Source organism: Myxine glutinosa, chromosome 3 (assembly GCF_964187855.1).
Source record: "Myxine glutinosa chromosome 3, kmMyxGlut1.1, whole genome shotgun sequence".
Lineage (NCBI taxonomy): Eukaryota > Metazoa > Chordata > Myxini > Myxiniformes > Myxinidae > Myxine > Myxine glutinosa.
Genome location: NC_136263.1, coordinates 108686855 through 108700813, shown reverse-complemented (window position 1 = coordinate 108700813; position 13959 = coordinate 108686855). Strand labels below are relative to the sequence as shown.

The following is a 13959-nucleotide window of genomic DNA, read 5'->3' as shown; positions in this document are numbered from 1 at the left end:
CGCGCACGGCGCCTGCTCGCTCTGCCCGAGCTCGGCGACACGCGCCCGTCAGAGCGCATGGACTATATGCTCTCGTTGCTCGGTGAGCACTCTCCAGATTTTCTGTTCCGCGAGCTGTTCCTTCGCCAGCTGCCTCACCCGGTACGCCTCGCCCTGGCTGGCACGTTGATCACGATTCCCCGCGCCCCTCGCCAGGGAAGCCGATAAGATCTCCTCGGGCGGCCAGCACATCGGCGCGGTTACCTGGAGCCCACCGCCGTCCGAGGCGACGCCCACGACGCCCGAGCGCCCTGCACGGTTGGAGGCCGAACTGCCGGTGCAACTGGCGGCCGCCACGCCGCACCGCCCACTTCCGACACGACGGCCGGGGCCTCCACCTGACCGGGCGTGGTGTTATTACCACGCCAGGTTCGGACACAAGGCTCGGACGTGCCGGCCCCCGTGCACTTTCGGCAGGTCGGGAAACGGCCGGGCCGGCGTTCATTCCCAGCCATGAGTGCCGCCACTCGGGCAACTTGCTGTTTATTCTGGACAAAGCGTCTGGGCGGCGTTTCCTGTGTGACACCGGCGCCCAACTGAGCGTCATACCCGCCTCCGAGCAGGACAGGCGGGACGCCGTCTTGCGGCCCCTCTTTGGTCGCTGCTAATGGCTCGGCCATACGCACTTTCGGCCCACGCGTCGTCACCCCTCTGCTTCGGCAGCCAGCGTTTTCAATGGACTTTTGTGACCGCCTGCGTCCCCATGGCTTTGCTGGGCGCCGACTTCCTCTGCGCGCACGGGCTGCTGGTCGACGTCAAACGTCGTCGCCTTGTCAACGCCGAGACCTTCAGCTCCCTGGCGTGCACGATGAGCAACTCCGCGCCGACCGAACTGGCGTGCGCCCTCCCGGCAGCGAACGAGTTCGCTCGCCTGCTCGCGGAATTCCCGGCCCTCACGCGGCCGACGTTTTCGGCCGTCGCGGTGCGGCACGGGATCGAGCACCACATACCCACTACGGGCCCGCCGGTCTAACGCCAGGGCCCGCCGCCTCGACCCGGCCAAGCTCGCCGTGGCGAAGGCCGAGTTCGACGCGTTGGAGCACCCCGGCATCGTGCGGCGCTCCGATAGCGCGTGGGCCTCGCCACTGCACATCGTGCCAAAGCCGGGGGGTGGATGGCGCCCGTGTGGTGACTACCGCCGTCTCAACGACGCTACCACCCCCGACAGGTACCCGATCCCGCATATTCAGGACTTTTCCGCTGCGCGACCTGCCGTTTCTTTTCGTCTATCTGGACGATATTCTCGTCGCCAGCACGTCCCGCGCCGAGCACCTCCTCCACCTCCGAACACTGTTCGGTCGCCTCAGCGAGCACGGCTTAATTGTCAACCCGGTCAAATGCCACTTCGGCGCGACGACCGTTGACTTTTTGGGCCACCGCATCACCAAGACCGGGGCCGTGCCACTGCCGACCAAGGTCGAGGCCATCACCACGTTCCCGCGTCCCCGTTCCATCAAGGCCCTCCAAGAGTTCCTCGGCATGGTGAATTTTTATCACCGATTCGTGCCCCGCGCTGCTCAGCTCATGCGGCCCCTTTACGAGGCCCTCCGGGGCAAGCCGGCCAAGCATGACATTGTTTGGTCCGCGGCCATGGACGCGGCCTTCGCCAGCGCCAAATGGGCCCTCGCCGACGCAACGCTGCTGGCTCACCCGGTGCTCAACGCGCCCATCGCCCTCACTACGGACGCCTCCAACTACGCGGTGGGCGCCGTCCATGAGCAATGGGTGGACGGGGTTTGGCAGCCACTCGCTTTTTTCAGCCGGCAACTCCGGCCGAACGAGTTAAACTACAGCACGTTCGACCGCGAGCTGCTCGGGCTATTCCTGGCCGTTCGCCATTTCCGACACCTCCTGGAGGGCCGCCCGTTCACGGCTTTCGTCGACCACAAGCCATTGGTCTACGCAATGGCTAAGGTCACGGAGCCGTGGTCGGCCCGCCAGCAGCGCCACCTCTCCGCCGTGTCGGAGTTCACCACGGACATCCGGCACGTCGCCGGCAAAGACAACGCCGTGGCCGACTGTCTTTCTCGGGCCAGCGCGAACGCGGTCCACCTCGGCGTGGACTTCGCGCTCATGGCGGCCGACCAGACCACCGACGCCTCGGTGCAGGCACTCCGTGCGGCGGACACTGGCCTCCGCCTGGCCGACATTCCCTTCGCGGGCACCGTCCTGCTCTGCGACGTCTCCCAGGGCCAGCCTCGCCCCATCGTGCCCGTTTCCTGGCAGCGCCGCATCTTCGCCTCCATCCACGGCCTTTCTCACCCGGGCCGGAAAGCTTCTCAGAAGCTGGTGTCGGCGCGTTTCGTCTGGCACGGCCTTCGACGAAACATCCGCGACTGGGACAACGCCTGCACGGCCTGCCAGTGGGTCAAGGTCCACCGCCACACCCAGGCCCCGCTGGCACCTTTCGCCGTGCCTGAACGGCGTTTCGACCACGTCCACGTGGACCTGGTGGGTCCCCTGCCCCCCTCGCGGGGGTTCACCCACCTGCTCACCATGGTGGACAGGACCACCAGGTGGCCGGAGGCTGTGCCCCTCGCCTCCACCACCACCGCCGACGTGGCGCAGGCGTTCATCGCCACCTGGGTCGCGCGCTTCGGCGCACCAGCGGACATCTCGTCCGACCGCGGCCCACAGTTCACGTCTGAGCTTTGGGGCGCGGTCGCCCGTTCGTTGGGGGTCACGCTGCACCGCACCACGGCCTACCACCCCCAAGCCAACGGGTTGTGCGAGCGGTTTCACCGCTCCATGAAGGCCGCACTCATGGCCGGCCTTCAGGACGACGGTTGGGCCGACCGGCTGCCGTGGGTCCTTTTGGGCCTTCGCACGGCCCCCAAGGAAGACCTCCAGGCGTCCGCCGCCGAGCTCGTCTACGGCCAGCCGCTCCGCGTCCCGGGTGAATTCGTGCCCGACGCTACCAGTCCCTGGTCCGCCGCTCGCCAGCGCTCGGACCTCCAGGAGGCCGCCCGACGATTTGCCCCCGTGCCGACATCCCGCCACGGTGGCCCCCAGTCCTATGTCCCCCCGGCGCTTCACACAGCGGAGTACGTCTTTGTGCGTCATGACGCGCACCGGGGGCCACTCCGGCCGCCGTACGACGGGCCCTTCCGGGTCCTGCGACGGGGCGACAAGTCTTTCATCGTCGACTTCGGCGGCCGGCCGGACCGGATTTCTGTGGACCGCCTCAAACCGGCGCACATGGACGTCGACCGACCACCACGGTTGGCCCTTCCTCCGCGGCGAGGCCGCACCCCGTCCACAGTCCCCCCCGCTCGACCACCCACCACCACGTCGGACCCCTCCCCACGACCCTCCAGGGGTCGCTTCGGCCGGGTCATCCGGACCCCCCTTAAATTGACCCTGCTGGTACAGGTCGATTCTGGAGGGGCGTGTGTAGCGGTTACCGCTGGATGCACACAATCGCCTTGCACCGGCCAGAACACGGCCAGACGCGCCTCTCCCGGGCATGCCCGGACTCACTGTTCCCGGGCACGCCCGAACCTCCCGGGCACGCCCGGTCTCGTCTTTCCCGGGCATGCCCGCTCTCGCCTTTCCAGGGCTCGCCCAGAGCGGCCGGGCATGCCCGCTATCGCCTTTTCAGGGCTCGCCCAGAGCGTCCGGGCATGCCCGCTATCGCCTTTCCAGGGCTCGCCCAGAGCGTCCGGGCATGCCCGCTATCGCCTTTCCAGGGCTCGCCCAGAGCGCCCGGGCACGCCCAGCCTCGACTTGCCAGGCCGCAGCCAAACACGCCCGGGCAGGTCCAGACTCGCCTTTCCAAGGCTCGCCCTTGACACCCGGGCATGCCCGGTATAGCTTTTGCCGGGCAAACTTCCCGACATAAATGTGTATATATATTGCTGCCCGAAAAACGGGCTTTTTTCAGAATACCTGAGCTGTTTTGTTTCAATAAAGCAACTCGGACGAGTTCCGTCTTTGGTCGCGTCAATTCTTTCGACTCGCGCGCGTTGGAGCGCAGTTCCTTCATTGGTGACCTACCAACATGGATACGGCAGTGACGCTTAAACTGCCTACCTTCTGGGAGGCTCACGCGGCTGTTTGGTTCGCTCAGGCGGACTCTCAGTTCGCCCTGCGAGGCATCACCGCGGATGACACCCGCTTCCACCATGTTGTGGCGGCGCTCGGTCCCGCCACCGCGGCCCGCGCCTTGAGCCTCCTCGAGCACCCGCCGGCTGCTGACAAATACGACGCGCTGAAGACACTCCTCCTCGACGCTTTCGCCCTCTCACCGGCAGCACGCGCACGGCGCCTGCTCGCTCTGCCCGAGCTCGGCGACACGCGCCCGTCAGAGCGCATGGACTATATGCTCTCGTTGCTCGGTGAGCACTCTCCAGATTTTCTGTTCCGCGAGCTGTTCCTTCGCCAGCTGCCTCACCCGGTACGCCTCGCCCTGGCTGGCACGTTGATCACGGATTCCCGCGCCCTCGCCAGGGAAGCCGATAAGATCTCCTCGGCGGGCCAGCACATCGGCGCGGTTACCTGGAGCCCACCGCCGTCCGAGGCGACGCCCACGACGCCCGAGCGCCCTGCACGGTTGGAGGCCGAACTGCCGGTGCAACTGGCGGCCGCCACGCCGCACCGCCCACTTCCGACACGACGGCCGGGGCCTCCACCTGACCGGGCGTGGTGTTATTACCACGCCAGGTTCGGACACAAGGCTCGGACGTGCCGGCCCCCGTGCACTTTCGGCAGGTCGGGAAACGGCCGGGCCGGCGTTCATTCCCAGCCATGAGTGCCGGCCACTCGGGCAACTTGCTGTTTATTCGGGACAAAGCGTCTGGGCGGCGTTTCCTGTGTGACACCGGCGCCCAACTGAGCGTCATACCCGCCTCCGAGCAGGACAGGCGGGACGCCGTTTGCGGCCCCTCTTTGGTCGCTGCTAATGGCTCGGCCATACGCACTTTCGGCCCACGCGTCGTCACCCTCTGCTTCGGCAGCCAGCGTTTTCAATGGACTTTTGTGACCGCCTGCGTCCCCATGGCTTTGCTGGGCGCCGACTTCCTCTGCGCGCACGGGCTGCTGGTCGACGTCAAACGTCGTCGCCTTGTCAACGCCGAGACCTTCAGCTCCCTGGCGTGCACGATGAGCAACTCCGCGCCGACCGAACTGGCGTGCGCCCTCCCGGCAGCGAACAAGTTCGCTCGCCTGCTCGCGGAATTCCCGGCCCTCACGCGGCCGACGTTTTCGGCCGTCGCGGTGCGGCACGGGATCGAGCACCACATACCCACTACGGGCCCGCCGGTCTACGCCAGGGCCCGCCGCCTCGACCCGGCCAAGCTCGCCGTGGCGAAGGCCGAGTTCGACGCGTTGGAGCACCCCGGCATCGTGCGGCGCTCCGATAGCGCGTGGGCCTCGCCACTGCACATCGTGCCAAAGCCGGGGGGTGGATGGCGCCCGTGTGGTGACTACCGCCGTCTCAACGACGCTACCACCCCCGACAGGTACCCGATCCCGCATATTCAGGACTTTTCCGCTGCGCGACCTGCCGTTTCTTTTCGTCTATCTGGACGATATTCTCGTCGCCAGCACGTCCCGCGCCGAGCACCTCCTCCACCTCCGAACACTGTTCGGTCGCCTCAGCGAGCACGGCTTAATTGTCAACCCGGTCAAATGCCACTTCGGCGCGACGACCGTTGACTTTTTGGGCCACCGCATCACCAAGACCGGGGCCGTGCCACTGCCGACCAAGGTCGAGGCCATCACCACGTTCCCGCGTCCCCGTTCCATCAAGGCCCTCCAAGAGTTCCTCGGCATGGTGAATTTTTATCACCGATTCGTGCCCCGCGCTGCTCAGCTCATGCGGCCCCTTTACGAGGCCCTCCGGGGCAAGCCGGCCAAGCATGACATTGTTTGGTCCGCGGCCATGGACGCGGCCTTCGCCAGCGCCAAATGGGCCCTCGCCGACGCAACGCTGCTGGCTCACCCGGTGCTCAACGCGCCCATCGCCCTCACTACGGACGCCTCCAACTACGCGGTGGGCGCCGTCCATGAGCAATGGGTGGACGGGGTTTGGCAGCCACTCGCTTTTTTCAGCCGGCAACTCCGGCCGAACGAGTTAAACTACAGCACGTTCGACCGCGAGCTGCTCGGGCTATTCCTGGCCGTTCGCCATTTCCGACACCTCCTGGAGGGCCGCCCGTTCACGGCTTTCGTCGACCACAAGCCATTGGTCTACGCAATGGCTAAGGTCACGGAGCCGTGGTCGGCCCGCCAGCAGCGCCACCTCTCCGCCGTGTCGGAGTTCACCACGGACATCCGGCACGTCGCCGGCAAAGACAACGCCGTGGCCGACTGTCTTTCTCGGGCCAGCGCGAACGCGGTCCACCTCGGCGTGGACTTCGCGCTCATGGCGGCCGACCAGACCACCGACGCCTCGGTGCAGGCACTCCGTGCGGCGGACACTGGCCTCCGCCTGGCCGACATTCCCTTCGCGGGCACCGTCCTGCTCTGCGACGTCTCCCAGGGCCAGCCTCGCCCCATCGTGCCCGTTTCCTGGCAGCGCCGCATCTTCGCCTCCATCCACGGCCTTTCTCACCCGGGCCGGAAAGCTTCTCAGAAGCTGGTGTCGGCGCGTTTCGTCTGGCACGGCCTTCGACGAAACATCCGCGACTGGGACAACGCCTGCACGGCCTGCCAGTGGGTCAAGGTCCACCGCCACACCCAGGCCCCGCTGGCACCTTTCGCCGTGCCTGAACGGCGTTTCGACCACGTCCACGTGGACCTGGTGGGTCCCCTGCCCCCCTCGCGGGGGTTCACCCACCTGCTCACCATGGTGGACAGGACCACCAGGTGGCCGGAGGCTGTGCCCCTCGCCTCCACCACCACCGCCGACGTGGCGCAGGCGTTCATCGCCACCTGGGTCGCGCGCTTCGGCGCACCAGCGGACATCTCGTCCGACCGCGGCCCACAGTTCACGTCTGAGCTTTGGGGCGCGGTCGCCCGTTCGTTGGGGGTCACGCTGCACCGCACCACGGCCTACCACCCCCAAGCCAACGGGTTGTGCGAGCGGTTTCACCGCTCCATGAAGGCCGCACTCATGGCCGGCCTTCAGGACGACGGTTGGGCCGACCGGCTGCCGTGGGTCCTTTTGGGCCTTCGCACGGCCCCCAAGGAAGACCTCCAGGCGTCCGCCGCCGAGCTCGTCTACGGCCAGCCGCTCCGCGTCCCGGGTGAATTCGTGCCCGACGCTACCAGTCCCTGGTCCGCCGCTCGCCAGCGCTCGGACCTCCAGGAGGCCGCCCGACGATTTGCCCCCGTGCCGACATCCCGCCACGGTGGCCCCCAGTCCTATGTCCCCCCGGCGCTTCACACAGCGGAGTACGTCTTTGTGCGTCATGACGCGCACCGGGGGCCACTCCGGCCGCCGTACGACGGGCCCTTCCGGGTCCTGCGACGGGGCGACAAGTCTTTCATCGTCGACTTCGGCGGCCGGCCGGACCGGATTTCTGTGGACCGCCTCAAACCGGCGCACATGGACGTCGACCGACCACCACGGTTGGCCCTTCCTCCGCGGCGAGGCCGCCCCCCGTCCACAGTCCCCCCCGCTCGACCACCCACCACCACGTCGGACCCCTCCCCACGACCCTCCAGGGGTCGCTTCGGCCGGGTCATCCGGACCCCCCTTAAATTGACCCTGCTGGTACAGGTCGATTCTGGAGGGGCGTGTGTAGCGGTTACCGCTGGATGCACACAATCGCCTTGCACCGGCCAGAACACGGCCAGACGCGCCTCTCCCGGGCATGCCCGGACTCACTGTTCCCGGGCACGCCCGAACCTCCCGGGCACGCCCGGTCTCGTCTTTCCCGGGCATGCCCGCTCTCGCCTTTCCAGGGCTCGCCCAGAGCGGCCGGGCATGCCCGCTATCGCCTTTTCAGGGCTCGCCCAGAGCGTCCGGGCATGCCCGCTATCGCCTTTCCAGGGCTCGCCCAGAGCGTCCGGGCATGCCCGCTATCGCCTTTCCAGGGCTCGCCCAGAGCGCCCGGCCACGCCCAGCCTCGACTTGCCAGGCCGCAGCCAAACACGCCCGGGCAGGTCCAGACTCGCCTTTCCAAGGCTCGCCCTTGACCCGGTATAGCTTTTGCCGGGCAAACTTCCCGACATAAATGTGTATATATATTGCTGCCCGAAAAACGGGCTTTTTTCAGAATACCTGAGCTGTTTTGTTTCAATAAAGCAACTCGGACGAATTCCGTCTTTGGTCGCGTCAATTCTTTCGACTCGCGCGCGTTGGAGCGCAGTTCCTTCATATATATATATATATATATATATATATATATATATATATATATATATATATATATATATATAAATATATATATATATATATATATATATATATATATCAGTTGCAACATCATAACAATAAAAGTATCGCTGAAGGTGTAGACGTAGGGGCTACAAGTGGTTTTTATTTCGCGTCGTTGCGCTGGTTACGTTTGCGTATGTTGCTCGGCAACAGAAGCCGCAATGGAGGGGCCACGTCTCGATCTCATATTGCCTTTCCTCCCGGGACATTCATTCAGAAACCGATGCGTGAGCAACCTGGGAGGGATAGGGAGATACAGTTGTGATATTACCGTAACGTGTACTGTATTTATTTACGTCATTTTAACTTATATCCTGTTTCGGGTATTGTTACGCTGGCAAGATGGCCTCGAGGTAAGCACGCTCGATTTTAGTTTTAAGCTTTCTGTTCTGGGTTCTAATCCAGACCCAGCTATTTAAACTGCCGTCCTGGTGTTTCACTTTCACAGGCAGGGTGATTCATCAATGTGTGTGTCGTCCCTCGGATGGACGTTATCCTGGGCGTCCCGCCTGTTAGCATTAGTTGGTTGACGTTAAAGATCCCCACGGTGACCTTGGCGAAAAGTCGGCAAGCTATCGCCGGCACCCTGAACAAATTACTAATCCCTGTCCTAACTACTGATGGGAAGGCAATGGCAAAGCACCCAGTGTATTCCCTCGCCAAGAAACTGCTTCGACAACAAACAACACCGACGTTCTGTAATACAGTATGGTATCTCAGGGGTGTTCCGTTCGCAAGCGGCTTGCTTGATTCAAGGGGCTGAAGCGAACACTCCAACGGAACGGAGTGCTCGGAAACCGCTTAACAACATGTTATGCTTAACAACATGTATGTGTTATCAGCGGCTACAGAGTACGAGGAGGGGGGAAATAAAGATAAATAATTGGGCAGTCAGATGGAGGAACCCCCCACCAAGCTTATCTATAGACCCTTCCACTGTGCATTTTGGGGAGGGGTGGACGGGTGTTGCCTGTTTGTAAATTTTAAAGAATTAGGATGAAAAGTAGAAATAACAATAAAATATGAAATGCACGTTTCAATATCGTCCTCTGTGATAACAATGTGAAGAAAAGCCACCAATCCTTTTGAATTCGACTACGGCGGCCATTTTCTCTAACAGGCCAAGGTGTTTCGTTCGCAAGCAGCTCGATTACCGCTTCCCAAGCGTCTTGCAGAGCGGATAGGACAGAACGGCTGGCTTGGCAAGCGATAGCAAGCAACTTTCTAACGGAACACGCCACCAGATCAGATCAGTCTGTTTTTAGGTGTTGAGTCACAGTGTAGTGGTGTTGGGGTGGTTGTGGTATGCATGGAACACCCCATGTGGATTGGGAGAGCACCAAGATGGGGAAAATGTATCTCATTCTGATTGTGTGTGTGTTCGTTGGTATGAGTTAATTTACCTTCCATTGCAAGGCGTTAAAGCCAGGGAATGAACCATTATGTAAATTGTATCATTGTGGGTCAGTCAACCGATATCATTCTCTTCAATGGACAATGTGAACATCTGTCTTATAATAATAATAATGATAATAATAATAATGATAATAATAATAATAATGATAATAATAATAATGATAATAATAATAATAATGATAATAATAATAACTAGAGAGTTTGCAAAACATGATACCCCGCTCATTGTTGAAGTTCATGCTTCAATTTTATTAAAATAATGATTTTAAAGATCATTTAAAAATTGAAAGAAATATATTGTTACGGATCTCAAACGTCGGCTCTCCCCTTATCAAGGGGGGTGGGAGGGGTTAATCCCCTTGTCCTCTTATCTGGCCGACGCGACCCTGGAAGTTATAACGTCCTTCCCGGCGCGGCGTTAGGTAGGGTTGGTTAGGCCTAGGGATTCGCTACTACCTAAGTACTAACGCCGACCGGAAACGAGGGAATAACTCCCGCTCGAATCACGGATATGGATGGGAATGCCGAGTGGATAGCGATCCACGATCCGAGCTGTTAACAAGTGACTAGACCCGATTATGGCGGTTCCGATCGTGCCACGTTTACCCAATGGAGAAAAGACTAGGACGATCGGATTAAGGAGAAACCAGAAAGAACAGGAAGAACAGAGCAATTTATTACACTTTGTACAAGAATAAGAGGAAACGAAAGGAATGTACAAGAAAGAAAGAGGAAGGAAAAGTACACAGGGCAGCCTTAACTACAGTCTTAACTTATTCCCTGGACAAACGGGCCCATCTCCTTGGTGTCCTTGTGTTTTATACTTCCCCCCCCCCCCTTCCCACGCCTCCTCCCCCCAAGCCCTCTCCCTCCCACACATCTCCCTGCTCTCAAATGTTATGTTTGTGTGCCTCCGCGTCTCTCCCCAGCTTGTCTTCCGCTCCCTCTTTTTATATATTTTGTTTGTCTGTTTGATTTGTTTGTGAAATAAATGTCAGCTCTTTCACGAGCCTCGATTCAGTATACAAAAAAAAAAAAAAAAAAAAAAAAAAATCTCACACACAGACACTCACACGGGGATTGCAGATGGTAGGGTGGAAGGTCCGGCGATGGTGTCCAGGCTCCAGTCCGGCTCCGGTCCAGCAGACGAAACCCGGCAGGCAGCTCTCCGTGTAGCGTAACGCGAGCGGACAATTTATAATGACGGGGGAAGGCTGGTATACTGGCGTACGTAATATGCGCACTATTCGCTCCAAGCGACCCTTTCCCCAATGTCCTGCACGCTGCAGTTCGTGGCAATGCGTGCCGCGCGCTCGCCCTTAGTACAGCGGGTTTCCACAGCGCGTCTCTTTGAAATGCCAATGCCAGCGAGCCCTCGTTGATCAAGCGCGTAGGTCCTTATACTCGCGAGTCCTCCATAATCACGACAGTCCTCTCCACAACGATAAGTCCTCCTCGCACAGTTCTTCAAATCGCAGCAGTCCTTTTCAGCACAAGCTTCCTAGGAGAGTCCTCCTCACACAGTCCTTTTCACAACGATAAGTCCTCCTCGCACAACGATAAGTCCTCCTTGCACAACGATAAGTCCTCACGAGGGCTTTGTGCGCTGGCTTTTATAAGTCAAGCCAGCGATCGCTCCGCAAGCCCCAACCACGCCCTGTCAGGCAATGTCACTCCAGCCCTGGATGGCTGGTTATGGCTTACCGGCCCCGCCCTGACGGCTGGGTGACGTGGCCACACCTCCTCCCTGGTGCTCCGCCCCCTTTCTCCGGGCTTCACCTCGTGGCTTATGGCGGCGTTGAGCGAGCTCAAGGGCAGCGAAGGTTGTGGCCAAGGAGCGTACCAAATTGGGAGGGGCCATGTGGCACAGACTGGGGAGCGCACTTAATGGTGTCGCTTGGAGGGAGGCTGCAAAAATGGACGGAAGGGCCTACTCTTATTTGATTGACGCAACGCAGATTCAACTATTGGGGATGGCCTTATCTAACACAGACTATGAAATAACTGACGTCCTATGGTGACCTACGTGTTGCTTGTGGCCTACCTATGGGGTGCTACCTTTAACCTTTAATGATGTTATATTTATTTACAAGTGTGGGTTCTCAAAACCGCAACACTATATGCAGTACTTCAATATACACTGCAACAAGATAATGTTGAGTTACAGTTAAGGAGATAGAGGCTTTATTTATCACCATAGAACACAGCGTCAACATGCAAATTCTTAAAAATTTAGGTCAATCAGATGATAATTGACTTTTATACAACCTTGACCTTTGACCTTTTGATCAAAAAAAAAAACCCAATCGGCTTCTAGCTTTTTATTGGTGAACCAATTCAGTGAACCAATATGCAAATTCCAAAAATTTCAGGTCAATTGGATAAAAAATGGCAATTTTATGTGATGTTGACCTTTTGACCTTTTGACAAAATTATTAATGTATCTTCTCCATTTTCTCATAATGATGCCTTGTTGAAAATTTTATGACAAAAGCTGAAATAGTAAAAATGTTATGGCTTGGACACACACACACACACACACACACACACACACACACACACACACACACACACACACACACACACACACACACACACACGCATACACACAACGTCACAAGCAGACAGACACACAGAAGTGAATTGCAAAACCCCATCTCCGCTGCACAGAGGACGGGCTAAAAATAACCCGATGTACATACATGAAGCAAAACATGCATCCGGCTTATGTGCATATATAATACATCGTGGATACCTGGGATAATTCCAATTGCACTGGAGCATTGGAATAATATCACCTAGAGTCCCTGTATAAAGAGAGTTGCGCCATGCGCTGACCCGAGATTTCTGGTCACGTGATTTCGTGGCGCCATTTTGTGTCTAACTTCACCGTGCGTGAACGTCAGCTTGGTACGGGAATGTTGTTTATTGCCAAACAAAATGACTGGTTGTTCTGCTTTTGGTTGTTCAAACCAATCTGGGAAATATAAGATGTATAGATTTCCAAGTGATAAAGTCAGAAGACAAATTTGGGAAGCGAAATTCAGACGAAAGAGCTGGAAAGCGATCGACTCCTCGAGACTCTGCCAGGTAGGCTCACGCCACTTGATGATCGATGTTCAAAAGCAATTCTATCTGCTCGGTTTTTTTTTGGTTGTCTGTCCGTTGAAAACCCTTTTAAAGGGAAGTGATTTGTGTTTGTTTATAATCTTCAAGGAGCTGACCAAAAATGCATTTCCGTGGGAAGAACCCTGCTCAATTTTTTTCGGGTAGTCCTAGCGGACCGCATATTGTCATTGATTGATGAAATGTCCCGGTACAGTGACATTGCCTGGTCTGCGGTTGGGTAGTCTGCGGGCAATGTCACTGTACTTTTTCAGAGGGAATTAATTTTGATTTTATAGGGGTGGGAAACCCATGGTCCGTTTTGTTTTCAGTTGTCTGTCCGTCCATTCAAAACTTATTCCGAGGCAAGTTATTTTTTTGGTTTAAAATCTTTAGCCTAATCGGCAATCATAAAAGCAATTTTAGGGGGGGACCTGCTCAATTTTTTTGCGGGTTGTGCAGTCATACATACGTCCAAAATTTGACGAGTTATTGTTTGCTTTGTACAGTGCTCATGCGTCTTGTGGCATATTTGCTCAAATATTTCCCACCCCGGGATTTATGGCCAAATTGTAGTGATGGAAGATTTTGCACATTGGACAATCCCTATATATTTAACCTGGTGACAGCTATCGTTCCCAAAACATACAATATGAGAGTAGTGAACAGAGTAGTGATGAGTCTCACTTGTGAGGAGTGAACGGAGTAGTGATGAGTCTCACTTGTGAGGAGTGAACGGAGTAGTGATGAGTTTCACTTGTGAGGAGTGAACGTAGTGGGATGAAGTGTTGGTCTGGTCAGAGTGTTGTATTACGGGCAGAGTTTTCTTACGGTCTGAATGTATGAATCATGTTCTGTACTGAATGTATGAACCAAGTTTTGTACTGAATGTTTACTGTGTTGGCCTCATCGTGTTCCTGGTGAAATTAAACAAGTTATGGTGAATACGACGTCTTATCTGTGCTTTTCCATATCTGTTCGACTAGACGAACCGTGCACACTGCAGGTATTTTTAAAAGTTTTTTCTCTGTTTAATTACGGCTTGGCGCAGTCGAAAATTAAGTGTTAATTAAGTC

The 13959-nt window shown here is 57.7% G+C and overlaps 1 protein-coding gene across 2 annotated transcripts in view; it reads left to right on the top strand.

The window, feature by feature from the left end:
* Positions 1-8449: 8449 nt before the first annotated feature.
* Positions 8450-13959, top strand: part of EFHC1 (EF-hand domain containing 1) — a 97832-nt gene continuing 92322 nt past the window's right edge. Inside the window, exon 1 of one of the 2 annotated variants that reach the window (XM_068110223.2) lies at positions 8450-8589. In XM_068110223.2, the coding sequence (XP_067966324.2) occupies positions 8524-8589 (66 nt within the window). In that variant the 5' untranslated portion in view covers positions 8450-8523. The remainder of the gene's footprint in view (positions 8590-13959) is intronic. The other variant, XM_068110224.2, reaches the window with a different exon arrangement.